Source organism: Emys orbicularis, chromosome 1 (assembly GCF_028017835.1).
Source record: "Emys orbicularis isolate rEmyOrb1 chromosome 1, rEmyOrb1.hap1, whole genome shotgun sequence".
NCBI classification, from domain to species: Eukaryota; Metazoa; Chordata; order Testudines; family Emydidae; genus Emys; species Emys orbicularis.
The window spans coordinates 206,760,238-206,785,664 of NC_088683.1; the positions used below are offsets into that span (position 1 = coordinate 206,760,238).

Sequence of the window (25,427 nt, forward strand, 5' to 3'; positions counted from 1 at the left end):
AATAAGACTTCCTCTAAGTTAAATTGCTTCTAATTACTGACTAAACAAAAGAGATCTGTCCTGAGGACTTAATAAAATGATTACATTCCCCGGCCTACTCATTCTAGAGCTATTGAGGCATCCACTCACAGTTTCCATAGTTACATGCTGTACATTAAAAGAGGAGAAAAACAGATGTCACAGACACAATTAGTACATAATTAGCGATCATATAGGACCATCATGCATTCCTCTTTGGGAAAATGATTATGCAGTAACACACTCAAGATTTCTCAGCATAGGCATAGTTTGATGTCTACATTTGGAGGGGTGGCTCCAGTCAAGCCAATGGGACCGCGCGTGGGGGTGGGGGCGGGGGCGGGCAAACTCTGATTTGGGGGGTCCGCAACTTTTACCATGATTTCAGGGACTACTTAGGGAACTGAAAACTCTAATGTTTTTGCAGATAATAATTTAGAAATATCTGATAGGAGCACTGTATTGAATTCCTGTATCAAGAAAGAAAATTAAATAAATATTAGACCCATTCAGCTCTAATACTAACATGTTCTGACATCTTGTGGCAAGTCGCTTATGGGACACTGGTTAGGTTTAAAATTGTAATGTATATTCCTACTCAGATACCCTTACTAAAGTCAGAAGGGACCATCGTGATCATCTAGCCTGACCTCCTGCACATTGCAGGCCACAGAACCTCACCCACCCACTCCTGTAATAGACCCCTAGCCTCTGGCTGAGTTACTGAAGTCCTCAGGTCATGGTTTAAAGATTTCCAGTTACAGAGAATTCACCATTTACACTAGTTTAAACCTGCAAGTGACTACTATGCCCCATGCTGTAGAAAAAGGTGAAAACCCCCATGGTCTCTGCCAATCTGACCCACCAGGCAGATACCTGGGAAAGAATTCTCTGTAGTAACTCAGAGCCCTACCCATCTAGTGTCTCGTCTCCAGCCATTGGGGATTTTTGCTACAGGCAGTCACTGATGGGCCACATGCCATTGTGGGGAGTCCTGTCATACCATCCCCTCCATAAACTTATTAAGCTCAATCTTGAAGCCAGTTAAGTTTTTTGCCCCCACTGCTCTCCTTGGGAGGCTGCTCCAGAACTTCACTCCTCTGCTGGTTAGAAACCTTTGCCTAATTTCGAGCCTAAACTTGTTGATGGTCAATTTATATGTATTTGTTCTGGGGTCCACATTGCTGCTTAACTTAAATAACTCCTCTCCCTCTCTGATATTTATCCCTTTGATGTATTTATAGAGCGCAGTCATATCTCCCCTCAGCCTTCTATTCGTTAGACTAAACAAGCCAAGCTCTTTGAGTCCATTCCTCAGATCATCCTAGTAGTCCTTCTCTGCACCAGTTCCAGTTTGATTTCATCTTTCTGAAACATGGGAGATCAGAATTGCACACGATATTCCAGATGAGGTCATTTGATCCTTTATTTCACTTGTAACATCTGAAAGGAGAGATGGCCAAAGTAAGGCTTGCTAGTTGAATTTCCTAGTGTTTTATTTAATGTCCGAGGCAAGGCATCACATAATGTTACATTGGGCCTGGCCCACAGGGACTTAACTAATCTGTCAGTTAGGCTATGTCTACACTAGAGGCCTTACACTGGCACAGCTATACCGATGCAGCTGCGGTGCTGTAAGATCTCTTGTATAGCCGCTCTATGCTGATGGCAGAGAGCTCTTCTGTCAACATAATTAAACCACCCCAACGAGCGGTGGTGGCTATGTCGGCAGGAGAAGCTCTCCCACTGACATAGCTCTGTGCACACTGCCACTTATGCTGGCAAAAATTATGTTGCTCAGGGTGGTGTTTTTTTCACACCCCTGAGTGACATAAGTTTTGCCAACATAAGTGGTAGTCAAGTATCAAGGGATAGCCGTGTTAGTCTGTATCCACAAAAACAACAAGGAGTCCGGTGGCACCTTAAAGACTAATAGATTTATTTGGGCATAAGCTTTCGTGGGTAAAAAACCCACTTCTTCACATGCATCTGAAATCTGTTAGTCTTTAAGGTGCCACTGGACTCCTTGTTGTATAAGTGGTAGTGTAGACATTAGAGAGACTAAGGTGAGGGCTTCCTCACGCACAATTTAGCAAAATACTATAGTTCTCCTGGGGCTGCAGTCCCTGGGACAAGCAGAAAGATCAAACAGGGAAGAGATTAATTAAACTGCCAAACTGGGAAAAGCAGATGATAATGATGACAGCAGTTGAGATGGGGAGGGGGATGGAAAGGAAAACTGGGAAGTCTGTGGGTGTTTATTTTTCACACTGATTTATATGGAAGTGTTAAACCATACCGGCAGCAGCTGCTCCAGTTCCTTACAGGCACATTCATGGTGTCCATAACATACTGAACTATGAGGGACAATGTGGTACAATGCCATCTTGCAGACACCGCAGGTAACTAGTAGGAAGTAGGCTAGGCTAGACACAGTCAGAGGGTATGTCTTCACAGTAGCTGGGAGGGAGGTCTAATTTGCAGCACAGGTAGACAAACATACACTAGTTTTGCTCAAGCTAACACCTAAAAATAGCAATGTGGCCACGGGCAGTGGCTTGGGCTAGCCGCTTGAGTACGTATCCAAGGGATCAGGCGGGATTGTACTCAGATGGCTAGCCCAAGCAGCTGCGTGTGCCACTGTGGCCACACTGCTATTTTTAGTGCACTAGCACGAGCAGAGCTAGTGCATGTACATCTACCCCCACTGGGATTTACGCCGCTGCTGGGTAGATGTACCCATAGAGTTCTCTGAGCCAGACACTGGATGCAGTCTCATCCATTACGTTGTTGACGTCATGTAACAGCTTTTTACTGAAACCTAAGAGACTCCCTGCTTCTTCAAGAATACTACAGTCAGTCTGTTCCCATCCATGTTATAAAAAGAAAATCTGCTGTGTTTTGCACACAACAATCTCATTTCCCCCTCCGCTAGATTATACAGAAGATCTCTTGTAATGGATTCTAGTGATACACAGTAGGAAGTACCTTTCCTGCTAGTTCCCTTTCAATCCTGAAAGATGGCTGTGCTCCACTGCAGTGAAAATTCCACACAAATCTCATCTTAAACAGAAGATTCAGGTGAAAAAGAAATGAAGGAAGATGATTCCTTAAGCAATGCACTTTTTTAGGTTTATTGAAATATCTGAAATTATCCTGGGCACTTTACTTGTAAGACTTGTTTCAAGCATGTAAAGTTTCCTGACATCAATGTGCAGGCTTTTTGTAGCCCTTGATCTCAACAGAATGACAGTGAATGGGACTGGTTAAAGTATGCATGCTGAAGGAGTTCCCACAGTATGGAAATAACTTAGAATTAATGTGAAAGATGCTATTAGAGAATATGCTGACAGGAGACTTATTAGACGTATATTAACCTGAGGTTATAGAGTATGGATAAAGTAAGGGAAAGAATTAAGGACACTTTTAGAACTCCAAGTATATGATTATTATGCAGTGCAGGTTTCTTGTGCTTAGCTTTTCCTATCAATTAATATTGAATTTCTAATGATAATTAGAGTCTTCTGCTTTTAAATCAACATAGTTCTTGGGAATCACAAATGTTAAAAACACTCCTCCTGAACAGAGTGATCATTTTGAGTGACAAATACATTGGAGAAGAGCTGGTACAGAGCACAGGAGCAGTGCCATTGGCATCTTCCTGCTTCTGTGCTGGCAAGTCTTAGTGATCCATCTATGTCAAAGCTCAAGGGCAGGCACTGAACAAACACCTTCCCTTGCTCCCTCTTTCTGCTCTGTGCTGCCTGAAAAGCAGACTATTCCTGAATTTGACCTGAGCAGCCATCTTACTTTGGCAAATGAATAGGCCATGAAGGCTCAAAGGCTGGTTAAATGAAAATCACAAGAACAAATGAAGCTGTTGTAAGAACTATTCCTCAAATCTTAGCATCCCAGTTGCTGAATTTACCAAGAAATGTGAAACTAATGAGAGTGTAGTGTTTGCCAAAGTATAACATTGCAGCTAATAAACAGAAATCTTAGGCTATCACATATGGAGATCTGTTTCTAGGACTCACTAAAAAAATATTGACTAACATACCTCTATTAATCTATATACTGCTTATATCTAACCTTGATATGACTTAGCACAACACATTATTTTCTGCATGTGTCTTATCACAAATCTGTATTAAAGTTAACTGAGAAAGGTATTGCAAGAAGCTAAATATAAAAACAAGATCTTAAAATAGGAGTACTCAAAATAACTGATATTTGGTAGCAATAACTTATTAAAAACATCATTAAACATACAGGCAAGATTAATATTAATTTCATATTTTAACTACCTTAAAATCCCCATAGCATTTTGTATGGCACAAAATAAAATAAAATAAAATGCAGATTTATGCTGTAGATTTATTTCTTGCGTGCAAAAAAATCACAAAACACTTCACAATTGATTTATACATATTAACTACGAGGCTGCAGATTATAATATACTGGTAACCTCAGAAGTTATGGTGAGGCAGAACAAAAGCTATACAAGGCCAATCTTAGGAAGAATGATTGAAGACAGAGACATGGAAAATTAAGGGCTTGATTCTGCTTCCCTTAATGTAAAATGGGAGTTTGCCACTTATTTAAATGGTAGCAGGATCTGGATGGTTAGTTTTCTCAGAGAGTGCATTAAGAGCCCTAGACCAGAAAGAGGGATGAAACTTGTTGTGATGAGGTTTGAAGGCGGACAGGATTCAGAAAGATGCACAGAGAAGGAAGGTGTTTCAGAGGTTGAGCACAGAATGGGAGAAGGATTGGTTGTTCAAATAAACTGGGATGAAGGGGGGGAAAATCTGCTGTTTGAGGTGTGTAGAGAATGAAGTGAACGGAAAGTATTGGGGGGAATTAGGTGTGTTGTGTGTGGCCGGAGGAGGAGGATGGCTGCATTCATACACAGGATTTCCATTACTCTCCATGGAATTAATGTTCACACACATAAGGGCAAAATATCCTCTTAGGAGAGAGAATTAATAATAACTATTGAAATGGAGACAATACATTCTTGAAGTGCTCTAGATGGGTAAGGATATGTATTAAAGTTGGAATCCAGGAACATTTTGGGTAGTAGTTTACAATTAAATCCAGGAGCAGCCCCTCAATGCTTAATTTGGTTAATTTGCACGATCAATTTACGTGCTGATAGTTCATAAGGATTAGAGAAGAGACTAAACTGAATAATTTGTGAACCATCCAATCTTTGGAGTGTTCAGAATCCAAATTCAAGTCCAAATTTTGCAGCTGGGCTATTATGCTGTAAGGGGCCAATCCAAAACCCCAGAAGAACATCTGCAAACTTTGGTGAGTCTGAAACCTGTATCCAAATTTTGCCATTCAGGCCCATCTTTAATTAGGAACACTAAAAAGGACATGACACACACAAATCCAGTGCAACAGAGGCAGTATTGTCAAGTCTGTACAAACCTTGTGCTTTTGGGTTGGATTTGAAGTTTGTTTTTAATATAGCTACCAGGGCTATATTTTGGACTGCTTTTGGAGCCGGCCTTAGCTTTTGGGCTGAGGCTGCTCACTGCAGTTAGGAAGATCAAAGATTGGTCCAGTTAGTAAAGAGCACCACAGATATTGGATCAGCCTGATGGACAGGGCCATATTACCATCAGAAGAAGTGTCTATTGCAGGGGCGGGCAAACTTTTTGGCCTGAGAGCCGCATCGGGTTTCGGAAATTGTATGGAGGGCCGCTTAGGGGAGGGAGTAGTAGCCCGGCCCCCACCCCCTATCTGACCCCCCGGGACCCCTGCCCCATCCACCCCCCCCACTCCCTGTCCCCTGACCGCCCCCAGAACCCCTGCCCCTGACTGCCCCCCGCCACCCCATCCAACCCCTCCTCTCATTCCTGACAGCCCCCTGGGACTCCTGCCCCATCCAACCGCCCCTTCTCCCTGTCCCTTGACTTCCCTAGGAACCCCTGCCCCAACTGCCCCCCGCCAGCCTATCCAACCCCCCCTCTCATTCCTGACTGCCCCCCGGGGACCCCTGCCCCCATTCAACCCCCCTGTTCCCCACCCTCAGACTGCCCTCACCCCTACCTACATCCCCGCCCCTGACCACCCCCCCATACTCCTCTGCCCGCTATCCAACCCCCCTGCTCCCTGCCCCCTTACTGCGCTGCCTGGAGCACTGGTGGCTGGCGGCGCTACAGCCGTGCTGCCCGGCTGGAGCCAGTCACAAAGCACCGGGTCAGGCCCCGGCTCTGCAGCTGCGCTGCCCCAGGAGCTCACAGCCCCGCCGCTCAGACCATCGGTGGAGTGAGCTGAGGCTTCGGGGGAGGGGGAACAGCAGGGGAGGGGCTGGGGGCTAGCCTCCCAGGGTAGGAGCTCAGGGGCTGGGCAGGAAGGTCCCACAGGCCGGATGTGGCCCATGGGCCATAGTTTGCCCACCTCTGGTCTATTGTATGTTGACAACTAGTTAAAGGGTAAAAGCTATCAATTTAATGTTGATTATTTTGAGGGATATATGGTGAGCACCTTTTGTTTGTGGCAACCAGAAACAGGGATACATTGAATGATTTTGAAATCACCCGATTTAGCATTATAGGTAAAAAAAAAATAATCGAATCATAGTTATGTGAAAACACCATAAATGCATATTGTACATCACTATGCAATATTATATGTTATAGTCCAGGATGCAGGAATGTGTTAAGGTTAGCAATCTCAAACTCAATAGATGTGTTGTTAACATGCTTGTCCTTTACAGTGGACAACTGAGGTTTTTTTGAATTATTCACAATGAGTGTGATCTAATACCTGTTGAAGCCAATGGAAAGGCTCCCATTTGCTTTCAGTGGGGTTTAGATTGGGCTCAGAATGTCTACAAAATACATTTAAGTGGGAAGAATGAAGAAAATTAGCAGCCTAGGTTTGTCAGAAATATAACTAGCAGCTAAAGTAGAATAATTGTAACAAAGAATTATCGTGATCAAGGCATTTTGTGGTACTGGGTATCATCAATATAGGGTAAAGTCATTCTGAACACAAATGAGGAACACAATCCATCTCTTGTTTTAAATAATCAACAAGTAATTTAATAATGCTTCCAGAAAGTTGGTCATGCTCTTCAGAAAAAGAAAGGTCGCAGCTCTGCTACTGTAATGCTTCTTTATTTCATTTAATAGAAAATGGTAACCAAGAAGACAGCACGCGGACACGGACTATTATACTTGCAGTCACATTGTCAATTGGTTTTCTTCTTCTGATCATTATTATTTTTATAATAATATACTGCTGCCTAAAAAACAAAGGTAAATGGATTTTTGCTACTGGATCTGCATTTTTTAAACCTTAGATTAGATTTAATCTATTACTATTTCAGTTAAAGCACAGTGCACAGTTTAGTAAGGATTGTTCAGGGCAGAGAGGTGATTCTGATAACCAGTGGCTTGTAGATACTACAAATAGTTGCCTGCTGACTTCTTCCGATATAACTTGTTTCCAGTGGAATTGGTGGCTCGTTAGTATTTCTGTCAATAGTGAAAAGGAAGGGTAAGATTTTCAAAAGTGGCTAAATGACTCAGAATACAAATCTCATTGAAAGTCAGTGTACATCTACACCTAGATTTGTACAGCTATACAGTGTACACCAGCTACAAATGCATTCAGTAATTTCTTTCCTAGCATTAATTTTCCATGTAAGTAAGTGCACCAGGATGTTATGTGACTGCAGACGGGAGGGGAAGGGGGCTATGGGATAATTTCTGTATTAAAATACAGTCTGAACTGTGAGAAAGTGGGAGAACCTCAGTAGCAAGCCTTATTTTATTTTGCTGTATTTTAAAGCCATTTCTTCCTTTCTTTCAGAGTCCACCTATCAAAAGGAGTTGAGGTAAGTTGAATACCATGGATTCCCCCTCTGCTATGCCCCTTGTATGTTTCTGCGGCACCATAAAAGAGCCATTAGAGCCCCAGATCTGTCCAGGAGAGAACTGTGCAAGGCAGCTTTACACAGCCCTATAAGGCCCCCATCGCAAGCCTAGGCATAAGGGGTGTGCCAGGAGAGGTGGGGGAGGGCCACAGCCTATAGCACTGTGGGAATTCTGGGCAGTGCTGTCACCCACAGGCTGCCCTTCTAAATTATTCTGGGGCCTCACTGGCTCCCCTCAGCAGCCCAGAACCCTAAGGAAGCAAAAGTGGCTCAAAGCCACCAGCATCACCCTCCCCCACCCTGGGATGCAAGTTTTATGCTGAGCCTCTTAGGCTACACTGCAAGCTACGGGTGTGATTCCCTGCTTGTGTACATATGCTCGCTCTAGCGAGTATAAATAGCAGCATACCAGGGTTGCATAGGCAGCAGCAGCAGCTTAGCTGTGTTGAGTACAAACCTGCCCGATCCTTGTGGGTATGCACTCGGCACGGCTAAGCCATACCGCGGTGCTGCTGTGGCTATGCTATTATTTATGCTCGTGCCCGTTCTCATCAAGTTAGTGTGAGCTATATGGGAATTATACCCCTTGTTTGCAGTGCAGACATAGCCTTAGAGGTACAGCCCAAAATCTCATTCCACTTTTAGTTTTCTCCCCAAAATGATTATACAATCAAGGCTACATAATTGGAAGTTATAACAGATACTGTAAATCACTACCTTTAAAAAAAATAACCCCCCCCACATCAGAAAATTGCCCATTACACTCATTGGAGTGAATCAGCAACACCATATTACTGAAAACTGTAACTGATGTTCCCATAAAACTTCTTTTGAAAACAATCAAAATGCGGGAGGGATAGCTCAGTGGTTTGAGCATTGGCCTGTTAAACTGAGGGTTGTGAAATCAATCCTTGAGAGGGCCACTTCGGGATCTGGGGCAAAATCAGTACTTGGTCCTGCTAGTGAAGGCAGGGGGCTGGAGTCAATGACCTTGTGGGGTCCCTTCCAGCTCTATGAGATAGGTATATCTCCATTTTTTAAAATTTTATCTAGTTATTGAGTTCCAGATTCAGCAATATATCTAAGCATGTGCTTAACTTATAAGCATGTGAGCAGTCCCAATAAAGCCAATGAGAATACTCAGGTACCCAAAAATTAAGCATATGCTCAAGTTCTTTACTGAATATGGGTTTAGATTTGATCCTATACTTCTAGATATTCCTATTTTGCACCAGATTTCCTCCAGCCTCAACACTTAGCATTTGCAACAAATTCCACAAGAGGTCACTGTGCACCAAAACAGCTCTCTCTTCCAAGTTTCAGTCAAGATAACAGTAGATTTACAACTTGCACAGAGTGTAACCCAACTAGAATGTCTGTGGTACAGAAGAAAGGTTGAAACTGAGACAGATTGATGCAAATTAAATGAGACAGATTGGCAGACAAATTAGATGATGTCCCCTGCTTTTTTAAGGATCATAAGTTATAGTATATAAAAAGCGGCCAGTGATACCTGTCAGCACTTCCTACTTAGTATCAGACGCATCTGAATACAAAGCAAACAAATTGTTTTTGCATTAGGTTGAAACACTGTAAAATGTAGGATCCTGTTAATCAATATTAAGATCCTATTTGTCAGTACTAATGTGAACAGAAAAACTTTTTCAGTGGGGTTACTTTGTGTAATTTTTTAGGTGTACACTGTGAATCCAACTATAGTTATTATATGCTTCTGGGATAGTTAACCCTACTTTGTTTTCTGTCTCCTAGCTATTTTTGATTACTTTGCCTCTCACCCCATGACACTTAACTTCTTTAGTAACATCTTGTGTGAAACCTGGTCAACAGCCGCTTGAAAATTTATCAACACAACTACAACAACACTACATAAATACATTTTGTCATTTCGTTCTCCTTTATCCACTGTTTTATTGACCCATTCAAAGAATTCTGAGAGATTAGTGAAATAAGGTTTCCCTGTGAAGAAACCATGCTGAATAGTCCCGATCATATCATGATCTTCCAGGTGTTTTGTTTTTCTGTTTGTAATTATTGTTTCAACCAATTTATCAGGTACAGATGTATAAATTGGTTGGACTAAATCAACAAAGCATCTGAGGCCAAATGCAGGTCCAAGTCAATTTGTATTTTTGATTCAAATAAAACTGCTGCAAAAGTATCTGTCATTGTGGCTCGTGTTCTGAGTCCTGACCAGACTCACTGTATAGATTAATTCTGCTAGGGCTGAACCTATTGGTATGTCTACACTGCAGTTTGACACTGGTCCGTGCCAGCTTACTCGGGCACACAGGGTTTGGACGAAGGGGCTGTTTAATCATTGGGTAGATATTTGGGCTCAGGCTGCAGCTTGAGCTCTGGGATCCTCCCACACCACAGGGTCTTAGAGCCCAGGCACCAACCTGATCTTGAATGTCTACCCTGCAATTCTAAAGCCCCTTAGCTTGAGCCCTACGAGCCCAAGTCACCTGGCATGGGTCAGCCATGGATTTTTAATTGCAGTGTAGACATACCATATGATTCTCTGAAGAGGGAATCTACACAACAGATGAAATCAGTAGTTCAGGGAGTGTACATGCTAAAACACAATGTTCGAATCTCTTGCCCTCATCCAGGTACACACCTGCTTGTCTCTATTCACGGAGGGCCCACAGAGTGTTTTTTCCACAGGTTTTGAAGGAGTGCAAGGCAGGGCATAACAGTTATGTCTGGTTGCCTCTTTCCTGTGTACACATATTATTAAAATAAAAAGAAGCTTGAATTTGGCCCATGGTAAATTAAGTTGGAGCTTCATGAAATGGTACATGCTTTTTAGTCCCTAGTCTAACACAAGAAGTCCTGTTGATTTCAGTGGGACTACTCACATGATTAAAATTAATCACATGCTTAAGTACTTTGCTGGCTCAGGGCCTTAGGGTTTAGATTGAATTTAGGAACTCAGCAAAACAAAGACTTTAAGTACATGTGCAACTGTACTCATGTGAATGGTCCCAATGAAGACAAAGGGGCTACTCATGTGTTTAAAGTTACACACGAGCATAAGTGTTTGCAGGTGCGTTTTTTTTCTAATTATATCTATGAATGAGTGCTCTCTATCCCCAAATACTGCATTGGAACGACTCTGGTTTCATATAGGGTTTTAAAAAACTCATTGCAGTCTACTCATCTGATCCTAACATCTATTTATTTAGATCTATAGAAGCATTGAAAATGCCCCTGTCTGACAGTCTAGGCACCTTGTATATTATGTTAAAAGTATAGAAGTAAATGCAGCAATTTCCCCACATAACGGGAACAAAGAAAAAAATCCCACTCCAGCTACAAATCCCAGCCCTTCTTCTGCATACCCCTGCCCTTAGCTGGCTTGTCTCTCCCCAAAAGCCTGGGCAAAGAGATGGGCCTTGCAGCGTGCCCTGGAGGACCCCAGACTTGAGCTATTTGAAATAAATGACGAGTAAAATCCCTTGTAGCGCAACAGAGTGATAAATAGAGATGTATTATCTGTATCCCACTGGCTACAAATGTAGGCCCCCACCCTGCAAATGCTTACATAGGTGCTTAACGGAGGAGTAGTCCTATTGACTTCAGTGGGACGACACACCTGCTTGAGGTTGAGCATGTGTGTAAATGTTTGCAGGATCAGGGCCATAGGTCAGATTGTGACGGAGCCTTACACGCTGTGTTTGGGAGGGTGCACACAAGAAGCCTCCTGTTGCTTTGCACAGCTTGCAAAAAGACCTGTCAGTTGTACCCCCTCCATTTAACTCCAGGTGTGCATCTCACCCCAAAGGGGAGCTTGGAGGGTGGGAGGCAGAGGCAGAGTCATAGCCTGGCCTCCCCACCAAACTGGCCCACTGAACCACCGGAAGCAGCTTGCACCCTCCTCTATGGTGTGGGGAGGCAGAGGGACAGACTGCATAGTCCTCCTGCGCACAGGGGTACTCTCCCTATTGCTCCCAATGCAGGGCTGTGGTTAAATTACACAGTCGAGGTCAGAATATGGGGTTGTGCTTTAGTTTTTACAAAAATTTTGAACTGGGTCACAGACTTGAAGTCTTAAGATGTTAATCATCTTAATTTCCCAAATGTTATTAAGCAGCTGATCAGAACTTTTTAAGCAAAGCCTAGTTAGGATTTATACAAGACCGTGCATGCAGTGGGTAAATTCTTTCAAGGATTATACATTATTTTTCTTCACTTTTTTGGAAGTTGGATACATCTGCAAGTCCTTTGACCCAGATCCTCAAAGGTATTTAGGTACCTAACTTCCATGAAAATCAATGAGAGTTGGTGCTGAAATACCTTTGAGAATTTGTGCCTCTCTCTCTGTTGGATACTGCCTAAGAATGCTCATAGAATGTAGGTTTTAATGATTGGAATTTTTATTTCCAGAAAAGTTTCAACTAAGAAAACCAATGATGGTAGTGTGAAGACCAGGAGAAGCAGTGGTAATGAAAATTCTGGATACAGTCCAGAGGACCCAGTGTACACAAAACAAATGCCAAGTGAGTCAAATATGTCAGTGATAATGAAGCAAGCGCAATAGAGTTGGCTCACCGATTTCCAAGAAATGTGCATTTTTTACTCCGTGCTACTTAAATAAAGTCTTAGAATACCCAATACATTATGGAAAACACAATGTGTGCCTGACCCTATTCAGGAAAGTTCTGATCTCTCAGAATGCTAGGGTGTTTGGAGGCTTCCAAACACAGTTGTAGTTGTAGGGGTGGACACAAGGCCAGCGCTTCCACTAGGCGAACCTAGGTGGTCGCCTAGGGTGGCAGGATTTGGGGGGCTGCATTTTGCCGCCCTCAGCGGTAATTCGGCGGCGGGGGGTCCTTCCCCTCCGGATCTTCGGCAGAAATTCGGCAGCGGGTCCTTCACTCGCTCCGGGACCCGCTGCCGAAGTGCCCCAAAGACGTAGAGCAGAAGGACCCCCACCGCCGAGGACCCCAGGCCCCCTGAATGCTCAGAGGAGGAGCGCTGCCGCCTAGGGTGGCAAAAACCCTGGCACCGCTCCTGGGTGGATCTTTGCCCAAAAATCTAAGTGAACGTGTGAACTGAGCGTTTGTGAAGTTGTAAAAACTTTGGTTATTAAAAAAAAAATCTTCCGTGTGCCTTTTCATTTCCAAATTCCTGCGAGGGCCAAAGACGGAGGTACCAGAATCCCACAAGGAAGGCTGATCTTGCAGTGATTTACAGTTTGACAGAAAGCAGAAAATGCAAGAAACATCACAACAGAGCCTGTGGGCATGAGATTTCCAATCCAGTTTTGCAGAAATTCCAATAGTTTAGCTAACTCTAGCAATGTTGGATGCTTTTCTGAATACAACCACACCTATGATTGTTTTATGGCTCGTCCCATCACTATTATTTTGCTACCCATGTTACTTAATAATAATTGCAGTTGGTACAACCATATGTTTTTAGTTAATTCATGCAATAAATGTTGTATTGTTCATTCATACAGTGTGACCCACAAAAGTACTACTCTAGGAATGATATCTCAGGGTAACATTTCAATATCCTCATAGTTTTTCAGGCATGGGTGGGTATTTCTTTGGTTTATTATCTTATACAATAGCACAGAGATATTCTTAGAGGATGATATATTTACGGATGATATACTTATGGAATGGTGAACCCCACTGACATGTTCAGCTTCCCACCACAGTACATTCGGTTACCATGTAGTAGAACTCTTAATTAGATCTGGGCAATTTATTTGTGTGTGTGTGTGTGGGGGGGGGGGAGGGAATAGTAAATTACCCCACAAATACATTTTTGGGAACACTAAAAATATTCAAGAATTCAGGACAAATTTGGTGACTAGTTCAGCCAAAATAGGCTGATTTTTTTGAAATATTTAGTTTTGACATTTTCAAAATGAACTGTTTTGACGTTTTGTTCCAAAGGCACATTTTCTAGAAAAAAAGCCACTTCAAACTGACATTTGAACCCTTTAGTTCAACCCAAATAATTTTTTCGCAGTGAGAAATATCAAAATACAATTTCAGTTCTAAAATAACTGACTTTTCCTCCTGCTTTTTCGGTTTGGCCACCGAACCAAAAAATTAATTATTCACTCAGCTCTATTCTTAACTGTATAGACTATATAATCCTGGGGGTGGGGGAGATAAAAAACCCAACAATTACATTTGTTGGTGGTGATTTTTATAATGTTTGCATTCACCGATGGTGACCACAGAGTGGTGGCTAGGGACTTGGTAGACCACTGACTGCTGTACCACATCTGGAAGATATAGGTGGAGGTACAAAAGTTGGAAAGAGCCCAATTCTTTGAACAGCTTAGGTTTCCTCACAGAAATACAGGGAAAAACAATTGTCCTTTGCAATCCTTTTCTCCATGTTGCTGAATATATGTATGAAAATATACTCGAGAGGTAAGTTTTTAGCAATAAATGACTAATGTAATGCAAATTCCAGCTCCCAGACAGGAGGCCTGTTCTTGAACATATATAAACAAACAGTAAATGTAAATCTCAACCAAATCCTTGCTTGCCACTTGTATTTATAATCAGATTCTTTTTCTGTAGCAAACATTTAAAGGATGTAAAATGATTGTACACAGTGTATAATCCAACTATGCACACTTTTTCCTAAAAAAAACAATTAAATATAAAGAAGTGCATCTACTACGAAGATTGCAGGGGTACGCAGAAGCAATATTTTGCTATTTCATAAAGTATAAACTTAGACAAGTTTAGATAAACTTCAGCAAGAAGATTCAACAGTCTCCTAGATGAGTTCCTTGAAAATTCATTTGGCAGAAGTAACTGTGCAAAACACCTACAGTAACAAATCATATTTTATTTTTATCCCAGAATGATTTATGGTTCATGCCATGTTGGACAGTGAATAACAATGATCTTATATATTCTTCTGTTACAGGAATCGCTCCTCTTCCCCCAATGGCCTCCAACTTTTATCGCACAGAAGAAGATTTAGAAGTCAGTTCCCCATCAGAGGTAATTGGCAAATAACCCACTGAGATCTTGACATTTTCATATAGCAAATATGTACTATACTTAGATCATGGATTTCTAAAGGACTCTGACATTTAAAAGCCAAGTCGGGCTCCATTCTGGCCTTCAACATTATCTCCTTTTAGTTTCTATGAAACGCCTGCTTTTCAGGACATACACTGGATGCTAATGCTAGTTTCTTAGGCTAGGTCTACACTACCCGCCTGAATCGGCGGGTAGAAATCGACCTCTCGGGGATCGATTTATCGCGTCCCATCAGGACGCGACAATCGATCCCCGAATCGACGCTCTTATTCCACCAGCGAAGGTGGGAGTAAGAGCCGTCGACGGGAAGCCGCGGAGGTCGATTTTGCTGCCGTCCTCACAGCGGGGTACGTCGGCTGCGATACGTTGAATTCAGCTACGCTATTCGCGTAGCTGAATTTGCGTATCTTAAATCGACCCCCCCCTGTAGTGTAGATGTAGCCTTAGATTTGCATCTAAAATTAAAAATCTAAAATTTGGTTTAAAAGATTTTTGTTTTTATTACAATGACGTTGCACCTTCTTACCAGCCTGGGCTATAACTACACAAGATCTAGGCTCCCTATCATATGCTCTTTTCTATTCCCAACCACCCAGTCCCATTAGATTATGGAGTTTTTTGCCCTGCTTTCAATGTGCAACATTTCCCTGCTTTTGTATGCTAGTGTTCTCCAGCTCATAAGATGCTGCAATTCAGTAGCACTGTATGTACATAGGGCCTGATCCAAACCACCGTGAACTCATTGGGTGAGTTTCCATTCATTTCAGCAGGGTTTGGATCAGGCCCATACTTCGTAAAATGTTTTGAGATGACATGGTGATATAGGTATAAAGTACACTACGGGGCATGCCCTTGGAACATGCTTTAATGCGATGGCTATTTTACCGGAACTTCTCTCAGGAAACTTTCCTGTTTCATTTCAGTGGAGGTGGGAAGAAGGGGATGGACCATTATCAAAGTGACATTGGTTAGGAAAGAAATGTGAGCATACTTTGTGGCATAAAAGATGGCAGTGTATCATTCACAAGACTATCTTCTCACACATTTAGCTGAGCTGGCTTCTCTGCCCTCTGTAATTCATGATCAGGATAATATGGAAGTTCATTTCCTCTATGATTTTTGTTCTTCTCAACACATAAGTCTCTTGGTCTATTTGATTTGGAGCTGAGAACAATAGCTGTTACAAGAAAGCACCAGGATGACACTGAGTGACAGACTCAGGTGAATGTAGGAACAACAAAGTGACATGAAGAATGGTGTAGCTCAATTCCATAATGATCTCCCCTGTATAGTACAGAAGAAAGATATAGGTTACCACAAAGTAATAGTATGGCAAAACTGCAGTCCCTCGGTCACTATAGGGACTTAAAAAGCTAACTTCTATACACAGGTGTCTCCCTGGCCTCTCTTGTGTTACTCTCTCCTGAGAAGGCTTTGACTACTTGACCAACCACCTTTCTCCATCTAAGGTTCTTTTGTAGACAGAGCCTAGCAAGCTGGTCTGTGAAACTCACGATGCAGTGTTTTTGTCAGAGTGCTAACTCGATAATTTCACAAATGCCCCTAGCGTTTCCTTGTTCACTTTGGAATATTGATATTGCAGGATTTAGTAAGTACTTAGCCATACAACAAAATCTTTCTGGTTTATGTATTTATTTTTCTAAAATAACTCAGAAAAGACCTTTTATGCCTGCATCTTCCTCCTCTCCAAGGGTGAAATCCTGGCCCTACTGAAGTGAAAGGGAGTTTTGTCCATTTTGTCAGCCCTTTGCTATTCTAGATTTTCAGGCTTGTCAGATTTGGCATCTGAAACCACTGTTGGTGCTAGAAGTTACAAGTACACCAGTACATAGACACACATACCTGCTCACAAGGATAGGCCATTACACTTAGAGTTCTTTGTGGACTATTTTAGAACATTTTGCTATTGCATGAAGCTATGCACAATGAGAAGAATAGGTGTATTTATGTGTTTAAGTGCCCAGTACTAGGTGCCTAATATGTGTTTAAAATAGGCACAAATGATGTTACATGCTCAGAATGAGGTGCTGAGGCCTTGCATTGCTGACTACAGTCTAAGGGTGAGATTGTGACTTTAGACACACACAGCATCACTTCCTTTGCTATCTTGGATGGTTACTTGATACTGGTTCCACTGCACATGCTCTAAAATGCTACACATATGCAAGTGTTTTTTCTGTGGTGTTACAAAACAACTGAAATGAAATACGACCAAATAATGGTTTCCATGTAGATTCATGTGGATTACTATTTACTGTTACTTTTAATTGAAGTTGAATGAATAGTTGTAGTACAAGACTCATTTTCAAATAAAACTTGTTTAAGAAAAGTTAGCTTTCAGGACAGCTAGCTAGTCTATTATTTAAACTCTCCCACTTTTGTATTAATTGAAGCTATCCATTTGCAGCAGAGACAGACTCACACGTTGCTTGCTTGGCCTTTGCCTTGTACTGTAAATTGGGATCGGTGGTTTATAGAGCATGTGTGATTTGCACAGCTTTTATAAACCAGCTAGCCAGGCCCGATGTTCTTGGTTTGAAATCAGTATTTTCCTTCTCCTGGCTGGACTGCTGAGCCCCACCTGCCCAGGCTCACACATTAAAAAACAAAACCTCTGGACATTCTCAGGAAGACTATGTTGATAATCAGCATAAATATGCTAAGCAGTACTGAACTGTCTGAGAAGGGGCATTACTAGGTACAGCTCTAAGCCTTGCAATACCATCAAAACTTGGAGGCCTCATAGTCTTTTGCTTCCACCATTCTTAAAGGGCCAAGAGGCCTGGTTGTCTGAGGATGTGTCAACACTGCAAAAAAAGACCTGCAATAGCGAGTCTCAGAGCTCAGGTCGTCTGACTCGGGCTCACAGGGCATGTGCGATGGGGCTAAAAAATAGTAGTGTAGCCCTTTGGGCTCAGGCTGGAACCTGGGCTCTGAGACCCACCCCCCACAACAGTTTTCAGAGCCTGTGCTCCATCCTGAGCACCTACATTGGCACTTTTAGTCCCAGATCCTGAGCCCTGCGAGACCAAGACACTTGACCTGGGCACCGAGACTCGCAGTTGCGGCTCTTTTTGTTGCAGTGTTGACATAACCTAAGATGAAACATCAATTCTCTAGCCACTGTAGTAGTGGAAGCTGGGGATTGCGACTCCTTCATAATCACAGTAACAACACAGATTTGCATTTTCCCTGCATGATTTCTTGCTGGGCCATGTGACAACATTTTCTTTATTTTCAGATTTCATGTCACCATTACAGATACTGACATTCTCACGAATTTTACAAGTCCTTTGACTCACAATATTTGGCATCTAAAATGAAAGATACAACTTAAAGCATGTATGTGCCACACAAGTGAATGTAGAACCTTGTGCCCATTCAATATGGCTGAAGCATGAAGAAGCAGAGTTCAGTATTTATTCTCTTGTTTGTGCCCTTCTCTGCTACCTCCTCACTTAAGTGTAGTTTCAAGCTCTAACAGCTGATAACACAGGCAGGAAATGCTGGTCTGCTCTACATTAATTTATCTTGTAAATTTGTAAAAGAGCTTTAGTATGCCAACTAACATCTCACCAATAGTCTGTCAGGAAAGAGTCAGTGATGTGGCATTCAGTTCCTATATACTCTGGTTTCTCTTCAGATTGTATAAATCTTTCATCTTTCCTAAAGATTTATGTGGACAGGAACATGTACCAGTCTCTGTACCAGTCCCATATGGTCTAGTGGTCAGGATTCCTAGTTTTCGCCCAGGTTCATTTCCTGCTGTGGGAACAATGCTTTGGAGGGAGGGATAGCTCAGTGGTTTGTGCATTGGCTTGCTAAACCCAGGGTTGTGAGCTCAGTCCTTGAGGGAGCCATCTGGGGATTGATCCTGCTTTGAGCAGAGGGTTAGACTAGATGACCTCCTGAGGTCCCTTCCGACCCTGATATTCTATGAACATTTATGAGTTTATACAACACACTGAACTCTTGTTTATTTTGAATGAGATGTTTCAACATATCGAAAGCTGAGATCTATCTTCTGATGATATCTTGTATTAATTCTCTGAAGAGTGAACCTAGATCTTTCTCTATATTATTCAATTTAGAAACTTCTCAGGATAACTACTTAAAATAATCAAAAATCTTTCTGGGTAGCCATTATATTTCAGATGGACTGATAGCTAACAAAAATATCACTAATGCAAAGGTGTGAGATATGTTCAAAGCAGTTGAAGATGCAACATCAAAATCATCACTAGCTCTTTTAATTGTTGCAACATTATCATGAACAGTTTGACAGCTGTCTTTCATTATCTCCCATTTTCTCACCATTGTCTGATAAGCTTTGGAATTTTTGGAACCCTGGATGGTCTTGCAATATAAAGATGAAGCATTTCTCTTAAACTAGCTGTCAGTCCAGTGTGCAGGCACACCATGGAAGGGCTGTGTTGTCTATCTCTGATTTCTCACATCAGAGAGGAAGACAGGGCAAAGTTACGGTGGTTTACATCTACATCAGTAACTGCAGGCACGTTCTTTTACAGAGGTCAAGAATTACTCTGAGGGTGAAAACTTTTTGCAATGGTATTTTACAATATGGTGAGAGAAAGTTTTAGCAATCTAACCAACGTTTTGGTCCTCCACAGTAGAATATGGTTTCACATGATGTATAAGTGTCCCAACAAGACACTTTGTGTATTTTTACAAACTCCAGAAATTCCACTTTCCACTGTCTCTTCCGAGCACGGTGGCCATAGATTCTCAATCTGAACACAGCAGATTTCCCCGTTAGCTCTTTGGCTTCTCAGTACACCTCTGCATGTCTAACTCACACATGGTTGATTACTTTAATATTCTGTAAGGAAGCCTTTCCAGAAGAGACGGTGGTTTTGCAATTTGTGGACTGAATCTATGACATTATTCTCAAACATGGTGAAAGATTCCCCCCCAAAAAACTGCTTTCTTGTAGTCTTCCCCTACAGATTCAGAAACAAGGCTTCCTGCCAAAAGATTGGCCACATTTGAACACTGACTGATCAATTACGGCAGCTGCCAATATGTCACACATGTTAAACACTGAGCTGCTCATTGAAGATATTAAATGTCTTGTCAACCAGGAAAAAAATCAGATGGCCACAGCCATATAACTGCCTGTTATTTGTTCTTGGTTGGTGATTACTGTTCAACCAAACAGCATGTTCAGTAGCCATCTACACTCCTGCCACTGCAATCCCTGGCACAGGCATCTATGCTTCTTGCTTGTCTCTCTCTGTCCAGGTACAGCAGACACTACCAGTGGCTCTTCTTCTTCCTTACCCTATTGCTCTTCTGGGTATTTTAATAGAAATGAAAAAAGGAGAGGGAGAGGAATTATGTGAAGAATTGTTTCCACATTCCAGGAGGATATGGGAGTGAAGACCCCAGCACCTGGCTCACGGTCCCTGGATGATAAGGAAGGATGAGTAAACATCTGGGCTTTTGGCAGTCCTTCCATGGAGGACAGGTGAGGGGAGTGAAGAACCTAGCTTCTAGCTCTTCCTCCCTGGAGGAGAAGGAAGAGGAAATGAACACACTTGCTCCCCCCCATTGAAGGAAAGAGAATGGGAAGTGAAGACCCAAGCACTTGTCTCTCCATCCCTGGATGATGGAGGAAGGGATTGAGATCTCTGTGCTTGGCTTCCTTGACACCTCGAGGAATCAGCAGAAAGAAGAACAGAAGCAGCAGTGGCAGCAGGAGATGGGCAGGGTTTGACAACAGGGCTTCATTTTCAAATGGCATTCATGCCTGGAGCAATTGACTATAATGCAAACACAGTCACTGAGAATGAATAGATTCTGAATCCAAATATTAGCATTTTTCCTAGTCAAAACTATATGTGTGCTCTGATAGTATTGTGAGTACTATTATGTTCATAATGTACTCACTGCAGTGCAAATAAAGTAGTGTGCAGACATCAGAAATATCATACCCATAGTACTGACATCTTAGGAGGACTGAGAGGAGGTCTTGTACATTCAGGCCCTATAGTGCCACAAATAGGATTGCTCTGACCTTTATGTTTGTCTTCAACTCCTTGTGGATTCACATGTACCGATCTAGCCACAAACATGTTGGGTATCTATCATCATGTGATTATTCAACGTGCATTCTGATCATAACCTGCTTCCTTTTCTCATACAGATCTCAACACATGTAAGGTGGCAGTCATCTCAGGTCCCCAGATCATCACGTTCTCTTCCATACCACACTTCCATTTCACCTGTGCATCACCTTAATCATCATAGGCAGCAACCTAAGACACAAAACTACAAGAGGCAGCAAATAAGGACCCCTCACTTAAGGATCATTTACCCCAGGACCCTGCAATCCAGAAGCCAGCATCCACATACCAGGACCCTGTACCGCCACAAATACCAACACAGACATCAGCACCCACACACTACGGCCCGGCATCCCAGAACTCAGCAACTAAAGGGTCAGCACCTACAAACAAACAAACAACAACTCAGAAGTCAGCACCCACAACCTAGGATCCACCAGCCCCAGGGGCAGCAAATCAAGAACCAGAACCCTCCTGCCAGGACCAAACAATTTGGGGGTCAGCAACCCCAGTCAAGGAACCAGAAATCCACAGGCCAGAACCCCCAGCTAGTGACTCAGAAACCAAAGGATCCTCATCTGTAATCCAGGAATCATCAATCCAGGGGCCAGCACCAGCAACTCAAGACTGAACAAACCTGAAGCCCTCACCTGAACCTTAGATCCATCAATCTAAGAGCTGCCCCTTTGATCTTCCATACTATCAAGTGCAGCAGCATTACTTTTGTTTTTACAAACCTTCTACCTTTTGTTTTGCTCCTCCTTTCAGATTTAGAAATTGTTGGTTTTGGCTCCCCTTTCCTCCATTATAATCAGGAAGGTTTTGGTTGGGTCTTCTTTTTTTTCATTTCCTCCATTATTGAGTTCCATGTTTGTGTCTTATTTCCCTTGTTTAAAATAAATTCCATGTGTTTAGCATATTGTAACATTCTGTACTGATTGATTTAAACATTTCTTCTGTACAGTACATTCCCCAGCCTACATGAAAATTAGATGCAAAGTGTTAGGCATTTAGGGCCTAATCTAGCACACAATGCAGCCAGTAGAAAAACTCCTATTGACTTCAATAGGCTTTGGATCAGGCTTCTGATTAGGATCTTAAACCATGTTGACATCAAATTTGGCATTTACTTTTCCATGCTTAACAAGGTGCTATTTTAAATTACTAGATGGGATTTGGCACCAAAGATTTTGTTTACATAGAAATCCTTGCTCCCTACTCCTTGGAGTAAAGCGCTCAGGAACATACAGTGTCTCTTTATATAAACTGGCAACATGGAACAACACAGACAACAGCTGTCATGAATTAATCTCATCAGAATAGAAACTAATGTAAAACGTTCATAGACTATGAATACTGGTTCTTTTGCACAGCAACTGCACTGATCAGTTCATACCATAAGCAAAAGATTTGGCAAATCATCATAGGGAAAACTAATGCTGTAGCATTTATCAGTTTAAAAACGATATGATATAAATATTGAGCTAAGGAGAAAATTGCCAGCAAGCAGAAGACGAGGCCAAGGCATCTGTGCAGAGGTACTGGAAAGTCTCCACTGTGAATGCATTAGCTAAGGAAAAGCCACAGGAAGATGAGAGTTGCAGAATTCTGTTTAATTGCATATTTTGTTACTGTCAGTGATGATAATGAAGTGTGCTTCTTGTTCCCAGTCACAGGGGTAAGCTGTGGACTAAATTTATGCTCTGGGAGTAAGATACTCTCAATGCATTTAGCTTTGGTCCTTAGGGTTGTTTCACTTTCTTTGAAGCACTGATTTCAGTCCTACATGGCATGATGCAAAGTCCACTGAATTGAAGTTTTTACATTGACATCAGTGCACGTTGGGTCAGGACCACAGGTTTTTTTTTGCCCCAGTAAGAGCTATGAGGACCAACTGTAAAGGTGCTGAGCACTCTCGGTGAGGTACTGAGCTCCTTCAATTCCCCTTGATTTCAACAGGCATTGAAAGCACTCAGAACCTTGCAGGACTGGGTGCTCTAGTAAGCAAGTTCCATAACTGGCCCACTTAATATACCATAAATGCCTCTGATAGACAAGATGATCATTTTGTAAAATCATCTGTATATGTATAGTGGACCAAATCCATCCTCAGCGTAAGTCAATTGCCTTCAGTAGAGCTACACCAGGCTTGGATTTGGCATAATATCTGCAGTCCTTATTTTTTAATCTAACGCGAGTCATAGTTCCAGTAATGGGGAGGGATCTGGTTTTCATTCTAACTACTACAAATGACAGCATATAAATTAGAAATATTAGTTAGTTGCAGTTATGGTTTTATGATGGAATGAGGCTGGGGTAGTGGCCACATTTATTGCATTACATATAACCACATGGGGACTCTGTGGATTGTTTGAGAAGAAAAACTGCACTATCAAAACTGAATTAAAAGGCCAATAAAACAGAAATACAAACCATGACAGCAAGTAACTTCACATTTAAGGGTGAAATGTACCATTGAGTATGTCCTGTTATGATGTTCATTGGCCAGTGAATCTTGATTAATAGGACAAGAAATGGACATGACACTTTTGAAGAAAAGGCAGTTCCAGTTAATAGACACAATGATGATTATTTTTTCCAGATGCCCAGGCAGGGGAGCAAGGTTATGATCTTGTTTTGGGCATGTGCGGGGAGTGACTTTGGGTGAGCAGGAGAGTATGGCTGATGGTGTTACACAACTGAGGGTATGGAGGCAGTCTGTTCTGTGACATGATTTTTGTCACAGTGGATGTTGTGATATGGTGCATTTGAATTATTGTTAGGGTATCCAGGCTTTGGGATGGGTGCTTGTTTGCTCATTTATCCATTGAAATAAATAACTAAAATAAAATTTGGAATTAAAAGAAACAAATGTGGGTAAGCAACCTTGAAACCTAAAACAAACAGGAGATGTCCCCTGACCTACCAGCTGGCTGATACTCAGTCCTACCTCTGGAATGCACCTGATTGGAAGAGCTTCCAAAGAGGTCCCCCAGTAAGAGAGTCAGCCTCTTTAAAGACACACCACGCATACAAGCACACAGACTCCTCTCACTGTAAGCCAAGCCATAACAAAGGCCTGAACCTGCAGGTTAAACTCCCACTGATTTCAGGCAGAGTTTTGCTTGAGTAGGGACCGGGCCTCTAAGCTGTGTGCTGCCCCGTAGCTCCAGCTGTGAGTACAGTAGAGTGCGTCGAGCAAACAGACATGCTTGGAAACACGCCTACTATATTAATTTCAGCAATTTGTTCTAATGCTGTTGGAGGTGGAGCTTTGGCTGGGTAACAATAGGCAGGACCTTCAGCTCATCTCACATTTCCATAGCATCCGTGTCTGAGGCACTGCCATCTGTCAAGTCAATTTGAAGATCAAACCTCTGTTTCCTAATAGCAGATGTGTGCACATCATTCATCTACTTGATGTCATATAGGAATTAAAATGACTACACTGTGCTTGTACTAGCTGAAATCTTTCTTTCACTGATTAAAGAAACACAGTTAAAGAATTCAACCCTGAAGTGAGCTACTGCATGCACCAGTTTTATCCTCAGCTTCATCCATGGACTACTACTTCCTTTTGTGTGGCTGAAGAGCTGTAATAGACAGAAAGATTGATTTGGTATCCAGTTCCTCCCAACCAAGCCAATGTGATAAGAAAGACTTTATGCTTTCAATAACCTTGAGGGCAGTTGAGAAATCAGCATGTGGGGTTTTAAGCTTTTTACTGACAATCGTCAATGGATAAAGAATTTCATGCTATGACTGCAGAGAGATTTAAAGCTATGAAGAAGGAATGCTACCATTTTGCTTCATATTTGACAGAGGGGATCATTGTGACCATCTAAGAACATTGATAATACAGCATCAGATACTTCATTAAACGAATCAAGCCTCACTGTTGCTACTTCTCCCCCCAGCACATTAGACATAATTGACAATGAAACCATTAATCTTCATGAGGTCCGAGAGTGATCCTGTGAAGACTGGAAACACATATGTGCTGAATTATTCCAAAGAAGAAAAAGCTTTGAATCAAACCAAGCTGAGGGCATGGCATCCATAACACAATGATAGAAATCAAGAAGTTACGATTGTGCTCCTAAGTATCTGAATTTCACGTATGAAACCGTATAATGCATCTGATCTTTTTAAATCTTCATTAGGGAATGCTAAATTGCCAGGGGCTAGATGGTACCAGTTAGCCACAGACTGAGTAGAGCCGCATGGCTGCAGGGGGATCTCGCAGACACTAGGCCTAATTCACTGCACCGTGTGTAGGCATTTACACCAGTGCAGTGTGGGTGTAAAACTCAGCCAGAGCAGGGTGATAGCCTTTTACACGCACTTTTCATTCAC

At 42.2% G+C, this 25,427-nt stretch overlaps 1 protein-coding gene across 1 annotated transcript in view; it reads left to right on the forward strand.

The window, feature by feature from the left end:
- Positions 1-21,655, forward strand: part of IGSF5 (immunoglobulin superfamily member 5) — a 54,023-nt gene extending 32,368 nt beyond the window's left edge. The window contains exons 5-9 of the mRNA XM_065397663.1: positions 7,170-7,295; positions 7,852-7,876; positions 12,326-12,438; positions 14,846-14,922; positions 21,152-21,655. Of these exons, the coding sequence (XP_065253735.1) occupies positions 7,170-7,295; positions 7,852-7,876; positions 12,326-12,438; positions 14,846-14,922; positions 21,152-21,655 (845 nt within the window). The remainder of the gene's footprint in view (positions 1-7,169; positions 7,296-7,851; positions 7,877-12,325; positions 12,439-14,845; positions 14,923-21,151) is intronic.
- Positions 21,656-25,427: the final 3,772 nt, after the last annotated feature.